This window comes from Panthera uncia, chromosome B1 (genome assembly GCF_023721935.1).
Source record: "Panthera uncia isolate 11264 chromosome B1, Puncia_PCG_1.0, whole genome shotgun sequence".
Taxonomy (NCBI): Eukaryota; Metazoa; Chordata; class Mammalia; order Carnivora; family Felidae; genus Panthera; species Panthera uncia.
The window spans coordinates 152,403,503-152,413,773 of record NC_064811.1 but is presented as its reverse complement, the minus strand read 5'-3'; the positions used below and the strand labels follow the sequence as shown (position 1 = coordinate 152,413,773).

Sequence of the window (10,271 nt, the reverse complement as noted above, 5' to 3'; positions counted from 1 at the left end):
GGGAGGGCGGGGAAAGTGGGTGATGGGCATTGAGGAGGGCACCTGTTGGGATGAGCACTGGGTGTTGTATGGAAACCAATTTGACAATAAACTTCATATATTGAAAGAAAAAAAAAAAGAGTCTCTTATGGTCTGCCTCCCTCCCTCTCTAGCTTTTTTTTTTCCCCTTCTCTTCCCCCATGGTCTTCTGTTAAGTTTCTCAGGATCCACATATGAGTGAAAACATGTGGTATTTGTCTTTCTCTGCCTGACTTACTTCACTTAGCATAACACTCTCCAGTTCCATCCACGTTGCTACAAATGGCCAGATTTCATTCTTTCTCATTGCTAAGTAGTATTCCATTGTATATATAAACCACGATTTCTTTATCCATTCATCAGTTGATGGACATTTAGGCTCTTTCCATAGTTTGGCTATTGTTGAAAGTGCTGCTGTAAACATTGGGGTACAAGTACCCCTATGCATCAGCACTCCTGTATCCCTTGGGTCAATTCCTAGCAGTGCTATTGCTGGGTCATAGGGTAGGTCTGTTTTTAATTTTTTTGAGGTACCTCCACACTGTTTTCCAGAGCAGCTGCACGAGTTTGCATTCCCACCGACAATGCGAGAGGGCTCCCATTTCTCCACATCCTCTCCAGCATCCATAGTCTCCTGATTTGTTCATTTTAGCCACTCTGGCTGACGTGAGGTGATATCTCAGTGTGGTTTTGATTTGTATTTCCCTCATGAGGAAAGACATTGAGCATCTTTTCATGTGCCTGTTGGCCATCTGGATGTCTTCTTTAGAGAAGTGTCTATTCATGTCTTCTGCCCATTTCTTCACTGGGTTATTTGTTTTTCGGGTGTGGAGTTTGGTGAGCTCTTTATAGATTTAGGATACTAGCCCTTTGTCCGATATGTCATTTGCAAATATCTTTTCCCATTCTGTCAGTTGCCTTTTTGTTTTGTTGCTTGTTTCCTTTGCAGTGCAGAAGCTTTTTATCTTCATGAGGTCCCAATAGTTCATTTTTGCTTTTAATTCCCTTGCCTTTAGAGATGTGTCAAGTAAGAAATTGCTGCGGCTGAGGTCAGAGAGGTTTTTTTCCTGATTTCTCCTCTAGGGTTTTGATTGTTTCCTGTCTCACATTCAGGTCCTTTATCCATTTTGAGGTTTTTTTTAAACAAAACTTTAAACCTCTTTCTGTTTTTAGTTATGTTTTAGTTGTATCAAAGGAATACATGTCTCATTTTAAAAGTCAAATTGTGACTACAGTGAAAGACAGCAATACCCTCTTTTCTTTTCCTTGAGTGCACCCAGGTCATTTTACAAACGCTCCAGTGTCTCTGTCTCCTCCTCCCCTTCATTTCTCAAATCCGCTGCAATCTGGCTTCCACCTCCCACTGAAACTCTTCTTTCAAATGTTGTAAAATACTTCCTAATCTCCAAACACAAAGAATATTTCTCTCCTGTCATGTTATTCAGTCTTAACATTTGTTATTGTTAAAGAGTGTCTCCATTTTGGGATTCTCATTTCCCTGGCTTTTGTGATTCTGCTATCTCCTGGCTCTCTTCTTACCTCCAGGACTGTTCCTCTTTCTGCCCTATCTTCTTTTTCTTCCCTCCATTTAGATGTAGGTTCCATCTTTTGCTCTGTTCTGTATGATTGCCTTTCTTCTGTTGTTCTAACTTGACCACGTATGCTTTAGTGAGCCTCATTTTCTCTCCAGCCTGAAGCCTTAGGCTCCTAGGACCAGTTACTTAATACTCTTCAACTAGCACCAGATGCCATACATGTAATTAGAACTTAGTATGTCCAGTATAGACATATTTATCTGTTCCCCCTTCCTCTTGTATTTCCTATCATAGTTGGTGGCCCCTTTATCCATATACTCTCCCTAGTCAGAAATTCAGGAATCATTCAGGAGCAGGTAGAGAATATTTGGACTCTGGAGCCAGACTGTCCAGTTTGAATCCTGGCCCCACCACTTAGTAGCAGACTGTTTTGACTGCTTTGTTCCCCAGTTTCCGCATCTCAAAAATGATATTAATTATAGTATCAACCTGTTATGAAGATTTGCTGAGAAAATACATGCAACACATTTAGAAAAGTTCCTGGCACATAGTGAGTGCTCAGTAAATCTTTGCTGCTGTGATCGTCCCCTCATACCCTGAGTCGAATTCCACGGGACATTCTGTCAGTTTCTCCCTCTGCGTATCTTTCAAAGCTGTCGTCATGTCCTCTTCATCCCATTGCCGCAACTGGAGTTCATACTTTCCTCAGCTCACCTGCACAGTGAAACGGCTCCTCAGCTAAGTCGCCTTGCCAGTAGCCGTGTTCCCTTCTACTTGCCATTCACGTGGTACCAGAATGACGTTTATTCAGTTTTTTATCCCTATCATAGAAAAGCTGTTACATAATAAAATGACAAACACAGTAGTCCTCTGCCACTTTCAACTGTTGTAGCTGGGGTTGTTGCCCTGGTATTTACTTCTATATTTCTTACCACCAGGCTTGGATTGCTTTTTTCCTGATTGTCAGTTTTAGATCGATTCTCTTGTCTTTCTGTTATAGTCTTTGAAAAGTTCATTCTTTAATACTCTGCTCCCATTCTCCCAATATTGTTACATCACTATTTTAGTTACATTAGTAGTTAATGGTCAATGTTTACGTTACAGTTTTTACATAAATGATTACTGACATGGAGCCATGAAATATACTAACGTTCTTTTCTTGAACAACCATTTGTTTCTTTCTAGAGTTAACAGTTGTCTTTTTTTTAATTATTATTATTTACCTTGTTCTCTGTGCACCTGTAACTTTCAAATGTACCCACCCAATGGTAAAGCCTCTCTATCAGTGTCCTAACTTATTAGATATTCTGTCAGTTAATTTTTTAGGCTAGCACCATGACTCCTGGATGTCCCCTCTTCCAACTCCAAACTGAACTGGCAGTTCTCTGTGCCTACTTCACAAGTGTCCTCTTTGGGGGCTTCTTGTCACCACTCTCGTGGCTTGGATACTTTGTTTTCTGGATTCCAAGTTAACCCTGTTTATTGGTTTATTCCTTGACTTTACTAAAATACATTTTCCAGCAGCTTCCTGAGGAAGAATTCATCATGGGAAGTAAGCCTTTTGCGTGCTAAAAAATGGCTCTGTTCTACCTTCACACTTACAGAATTCTGTAAAATAATTTTTTTAAGGCATTGCACCACTGCCGTGCAGCTTTTCGTACTGCTCTTAAGGAGCACAATATCTTTTTTATTCCTCATCCTATATTCCTTACTCTTTAATCCTATAATGTATGTAACCTGGATGGGTTGGTTTGTTTTTTACTCTGGAATATTTTAGGAAATTGTCTTTATCCCATATGTTGTGAAATTCCACAGTAATGTATCTTAGCAAGAGTTTTTTTTTTTTTTTTTTTTAACTAATTGTGCTAGATTTTGAAGGGTCTGTCATCTGTTGTACCACTGGATAATTTTCCCCTTTCATTTTCTGTGTTCTCTTTCTTTTTTTAATTTTTTTTTTTTTAACGTTTATTTATTTTTGAGACAGAGAGAGACAGAGCATGAACGGGGGAGGGGCAGAGAGAGAGGGAGACACAGAATCGGAAACAAGCTCCAGGCTCTGAGCCATCAGCCCAGAGCCCGACGCGGGGCTCGAACTCACGGACTGCGAGATGGTGACCTGAGCCGAAGTCGGACGCTCAACCGACTGAGCCACCCAGGCGCCCCTTCTGTGTTCTCTTTCTAAAACTCCTCTTAAGCAAATGTTAGATCTCACATTCGTCATCAAGAATTTTCATAAATTTTTTACCTATTTGTCCTTTTTTTCCTGCTTTCTTCTTATATTCTATCCTTTGTCTTTCAACTTTTCTAATACATGTTTTAATTTTTGTAATGGCTTTGATTTTCAAAAGTTCTTTCTTACATCCTGGTTGTTTGATTTTTCTCTAGCATTTTATTCGTGTTTAATGGATGTAATATATTTTCTCTTATCTCTCTGAAGAAATTATAAAGGTTTTTGTTTTTTTTTTTAAGTTTTATTCTCCTTTACACAATGCCTCTTTCCTCTCAGTTCCTTTTTTTTTTTTCCTTTTTGTTTTGTTCTGCCCTTTCTTTTCTAGGCTTTCCGCAAGTTTCTGGTGATCCTTAGCCAAATGGTCATACTTTAAAAGTAAGGGACTAAAAGAGCAGTACTTGAATGTCAGTATCTTGAACTCTTATTTAGGGCCATTTGATTAATCCAGAGATGAACTCTCCAACTTCCTGTTTGGGGGCTGGCAGTATGAATAGGTCATAGAAAATTGACTGCTGGCATCAGGGGAGCAAGGCAGGGAATCCACTAGTCAGTGTGCTGACTTTCACTTAATCTCCCTGTTTCCAGCCTTTATCCCCACCCAGACTTTCCTTTGTACCTGGAATTTCAGAATCCAGCAGTTTCTTCAGGGAACAAATAGGTAGAATTCTTATGGGAAGGGCAAAGGAATAAGGGATAAATCCCTCCATGTATACACTTTGATGCCATGATTGCTTCTATCCTGCCTGGTTCCTGGTACTTTTGACTCATGAGCCTTTCTGGGACTGTAGTGTAACTGAGCTGGTCTTTCATTGGTATCCCCTTTTGCAAATACTTTGTTTACAGTTTTCTATACTTGCAAAGTCATTTACCAGTCTTCATTTTTGTCTTTCAAAAATGTATTACCATCACTGGGCCAGTCCTCTCTCCCCTCCACCTTCATCTCCTCTGATATTCTCTTTGTTCTTCTGGATTTACACTTTTTGAAAAAATCATCTCTGTTATTTTACTGTGGTTTTGGAGGGAAAAGAAGGAAACACATATTTTAATTCTCCATGTTTAGCCAGAAGTCCAGAAGCAGTTTCGTCTATCATCATTCTTATCAGCCCATCTACCTTCTAAACTTATCATATAAGCACCTGAACTGCTCCTCTGAAATACCATGTTCTAATATGGATTCAAAACTAGGTACAGAATGACTTGCATATGTATTCTTTTGGGTGGCTATAAACTATCAAAGGCCTGATGAATCTTTAATATATAAATGTTACAGGGAAAATTACATTGCAATTACAGAAGAATATCCCTAGGACCAAATGATGCACAAAGAATACAGCATTTAAGAATATTACACAAGTCAATGAGAGAGATCGAAAAGTCTATAGTTACATTTCTTTGAAAAGCAAGTTAAGCAATGGAAAGCTTGGCAAGAATGTAGCACGAAATAAAAAGCATTGTTATGGTTTCACAAGGTGCAGTACTGCTGGCTTTATAGATCCTAATGCCAGGGTGGGGTTAGAGGAAACTGAGTCCACCTTCATTCCTCCATCACACATTGTGCAAAATTAAAAGCAAATGAGCAGTGCAAAGTCATGGAAAGGGTAATGCGTGGTGTCTCCTTGCTTTATTCCCAAATAAAGCCAGCTGGGATGATATAGTACAGGAAATGACTATGTCAGAGTAGATAAATTAGATGTATTTCTCAGTGTCTAGATAACAAATAGTGTGTATCCCAGGTTAGGAACAGTGCCAGCTGGCCTGAAGACAAAATAGTCATATCCAGGGATTGGCATACTTTTCCTACAAAGGGCTATTTGGTAAGCATTTTAGGTTTTGCAGGCAAGTGATGATTTCTGTCACAACTTTTTAGAAGTTTAAACAATTAAATCTATTATTAAGGAAAGAAACAGTCTAGAGGTGAAGGCAGGCATCAGATAAATTATCAGTGTGATGATATTAAGCAAGCAGTAATACAGAATACAATATAATATTTTTTAAGGGAGGCAACTTGTATTTGAAGGTCAGGAAGGCCTCTCTGAAGAATTGGCATTCATGCTGAGACCTGAAGATTAGCTAGATGAAATAAAATTGATGTCCTTTCCAGGCAGAGGAAATTGCCTTCGCAAAGGCAGAAAGGCAAGGTGGTGAGGGTGGCAGGAGCTGAGACTGCAGCAATAGACAGGGGCTGGATTAACGAGGGCTTTGTAACCCAGCACACACACAGCTTGCTTCAGTGAGGCTGTGAAAACAATAAGTTTCTGTTCTGTCTGCATCCTCTCCCTTGATGGAAAGGAAAAGCAGTCTAAGGACTGTGTAGGTATGTGAGAGAACTTGGCCCAGGACTGAAACTTGACCACCAAAACTTCACCAATCTCTGCAGAACTAACGGAGTGGTAATTTTCTGTTCTCCATTCACAGGAGTTTTTTGAGAACCCTGCTTTTCGTCCTGATGGTTTGAAACTCTACCCTACCCTGGTGATTCGTGGAACTGGGCTTTATGAGCTCTGGAAATCAGGAAGATATAAAAGTTATTCTCCTAGTGACCTGATCGAATTGGTGGCTCGGATCCTTGCTCTTGTGCCTCCATGGACTCGAGTGTACCGAGTGCAGAGGTAGTGTGTTATCTTTTCTGCCAGAAATAATCAGTGATGAGTCTGTGTACAGTTTCTTTTTTTCTTTTTTAATGTTTATTTTTGAGAGAGAGAAACAGTGTGCAATTGGGGGAGGGACAGAAAAAGGGAGACACAATCCAAAGCAGGCTCTAGGCTCTGAGCTGTCAGTACAGAGCCTGACACAGGGCTCAAACCTACAAAGAACGATGAGATCATGACCTGAGTCAAAGTCTGATGCTTAACCAACTAAGCCACCCACGCACCCCTTGTTTATAATTTCTAAAATGAGAATAGTCTGATTTAATATTGAGGGGTTTGAAATTTTTTTTTTAATCAAAAATGGGACCCTGGAATGCTGTAAGTACATAGGGATGGAAATGAAAGGACAGTGTGTTCAAGCCACTTTGCCAGTATCTTATTCATGTATTCATCTCGCCATTGATTGATGTGCCAGGAGATGGCGTTGAGATGGTAACAGGCATGATGCTTGGTTCTAGGAGCTGATGACTAGATACAGTAGTGAGGATGGAAGGAGGAGGTGTAGCCGTGTGTCTGTTATCCCTGTTGTAGAGCCTCTGAAGAAAAAAGAAAGAGTAGCAACAATTCCATTCTTTCCAGATATTAATGTAAGTGTGGAGAACGACTGACCTGTTCCTGATGGCATGAAGGAAATCATCTTAACTGCTTTTTTCCTAGGAGAGAAAAACAAAGATCTCATTTGCATTCCTGGCCTTTATTACTTTTTTTTTTTTTTTTACAAGAAACATAACCTTGAAGAAGTTTTAGGAGCCAAAAAGTTACCTATCTACCTACAATCTTGACAAAGCCATTCCTGTATTTACTGGTCAGTAAGGCACATTTTCACCACCTTGCCAAAACCTGCCCAGATTCTAGTAGTACAAATACACAGTGAAAAGGTGACTAGTGCAATCAATTGCACATGCATGTGCATGTGCAATCAATTGCTGTGACTGTGACTGTTACTCTACTGAGCACAATTGTGTTCCCTGATAATATGAAACAATACTGAAAACAAGCAGAAGTATCAACTAAAGGAAAATTATCAAGAGCATAAATGGATTTGCTTAAAAGTTGAAGGATGTTCACACCATACTTCTGCCACAACATAGTGATTTCTTAGGTTTTTTTTATATTATTGGCCCAATTTAAGGATCTAAATTGCCTAGATGATCTCGGCAATTTATTTTTTTAAATACTGAAGGAAATTCAGCTGCCAAAATTGTTTGCATTGTCTTCCCCCTTCTTTTTCAACCCTTCTGAAACCGTTCAGTTCAAAAGGCAGTAGGAGGTGCTGAACAGTGCAGGCATCTGCACAGACGTGGGGGCCACAGGCTCAGAGCAGCATGTGTAGGCTGCTCTTGTGGACAAGGCAGTGTGAACAGTGTGGTCTCTTGCATACCAAATGTGGTGAAAAGGCATTCTCACTGAGGGCTGAGCAGGGCGAGGAGGATGTCAGGGTGCAGAGAGGAGGACAGCAACAAAAGATTGGTTACTTGCAGAGGGTTGATCTAATAAGTAGATAATATTAAGGTTAATGGGAGCTAGATTTTGTGTTACCTGAAAAGGACATCACAGTGTGAAAAAGGAAGAAGAATGTGCCCCATGGTGTTTTAGAATAGGAGACATTGGTGTGAACTCATGGTTTTCAACAGATAGGTAGATACAGAAATAATTGTAAATGTAATAAATAATAAGTATAGTGTGTGTGTGTGTGTGTGTGTCCTTTTCATAACCTGTTTAGTACTACATTCTTTGCATTTTTTGTGCTGTTTCTTGGTGATTTCACTGTTTAAAATGGCCCATAAGTAGTACTGAAATGTTGTGTAGTGTAAGAAGGCTCTCATGTGCCTTAGAGAGAAAATACATTTGCTGGAGAAGTTTCATTCAGCCTTGAGTTATAGCACTATTGGCTGGGAGTTCAGTGTTAGTTTGTCCGCAATACATGGTGTTCTTAAACACAAACACGTGTGAAACAATGTTGTATGTTGGTCAGTTAATGAAAATGTTGTGTCCAGAGGCTCACAGGAACCTAGCCCTGTTTTTTCCCCTCGGAGCAATGTCTTACTATTCACTAATTTAATGTTCATTACAACTTTGTAGAACATAATTACTGTGAAGAACGAGAATTGACTGCACATTGTTTCAGAGTACCTCCCTACAACATGCTTAGTAATTACAGAGCAGAAAGAAAGAACTTTAGAGAAGACTGGCAGCTGGTTAAGGTGAATAGCATCAGTAATAGTACAAGGCACAGTCATGTGCCACCTGATAGTATGTATTAAAAATAGAGTCACTTCGGGGCACCTGGGTGGCTCAGTGGGTTGAGCGTCTGACTTCGGCTCAGGTCCTGATCTCACAGTTCGTGGGTTCGAGCCCTGCATCAGGCTCTGTGCTGGCCACTTGTTCAGAGCCTGGAGCCTGCTTCAGATTCTGTGTCTCCTTCTCTCTCTGCGCCTCCCCCGCTCACGCTTTGTCTCACTCTGTTTCTCAAAAATAAATAAATGTAAAAAAAAAAAAAACAAAACAAAAACAGAGTCACTTCTGTGTGACTCAGCCAAAGTGCCATAATCTGAATTTAATTATGAGGCAACATCAGACAAACCCAAATTGAGGGATTTTCTAAAAAGCCTGAAATCTTCAAAATTATAAGAATTAAGGAAAGAGTTTCATATTGAAGGAGACTAAAAAAGTCACAACCCCTAAATACAACACAAGGTTCTGACTAGATCCTTTCGGTATAAAGAACATTATTTGGGCAGTGGTGAGCCTGTAGTGGAGTCTAGGGTTAGACAGTAGTGAAGTACCAGTGTTAATTTCCTGATTTTGATGGTCATGTTATGCTTATGTAAGAGAGGATCCCTGTCATAGGAACTACTATAAGTATGCTGGGAGTGTTGGAACAGCTTGTTCCCAATTTTCCATCAAATAATTTAAGGAAATACACTTGGGACTTTTTCTGTAACTTTAGGATTGTTCCAAAAAATGTAAACTAATACTATTGTATTAAAAACAAAGATGTAATAAGTAGTATTAACAAAGACAAAAGGAAAAGATTATTTGCATTTAACTGACTTGAACAATTAGATATAAGTGAAGATACTACTTCCCAGTAGCAGAGCATGGCAACAAATCTCTCCATTGTGTTAATGATAGCAATCCTATCAGCTCTGAGTACCTGAGGCACTCAGCTGGCCCCTATTACTCATAGTGAGCCCCAACAGACATTTCCCCCAAGGGGACCATGTTGCTGGACCAGCTTTTCAACTGCTTATCATGATAGGATGCACCTCAGTAAAAACCATCAGGGGGACTTTAAGAAACAACATTTAAATTTTTTTTAATGTTTATTTTTGAGAGAGTGTGAGCAGGGGAGGGGCAGAGAGAGAGGGAGACACAATCCAAAGCAGGCTCCAGGCTCTGAGCTGTCAGCACAGAGCCCGACAGTGCTCAAACTCGAGAATCGCGAGATCGTGACCTGAGCTAAGCGTCAAGTCAGACGCTTAACCAACTGAACCACCCAGGCGCCCTGAGAAACATTTATTACTCAAATGTCCTGGAGGGTACCCAGAAAACCTGAGGGGTACACAGTGAGGTTGTGGGGTAGGAAGGGAAAGGCATGAACCTGGACCTCGGCCTTTATTTGGATCCAAGGGTGTAGTGTCTAGGGCTTTGTGGGTTCACTCTTTATGGTTAAAGAATAGGAATGGGAATTAGGGTGTGATAAGGAAGAAATGGGGCCACTCAGGTGGTCAGTCATCTAGGTTACCCAGGGCTTTGTGAAAGAGGGAACCTCATGGGGGGAAGGGCAGCCTTATTCCTTATCTGGTTGTTTAGCAAGTAGCTGTGTCATACAGTGGC

General features: G+C 40.3%; 1 protein-coding gene across 1 annotated transcript in view; it reads left to right on the top strand.

Moving 5' to 3' along the window:
• Positions 1 to 10,271, top strand: part of ELP3 (elongator acetyltransferase complex subunit 3) — a 98,524-nt gene that overhangs the window by 52,855 nt on the left and 35,398 nt on the right. The window contains exon 10 of the mRNA XM_049632394.1: positions 6,199 to 6,392. Coding sequence (XP_049488351.1) covers positions 6,199 to 6,392 — 194 coding nt within the window. The remainder of the gene's footprint in view (positions 1 to 6,198; positions 6,393 to 10,271) is intronic.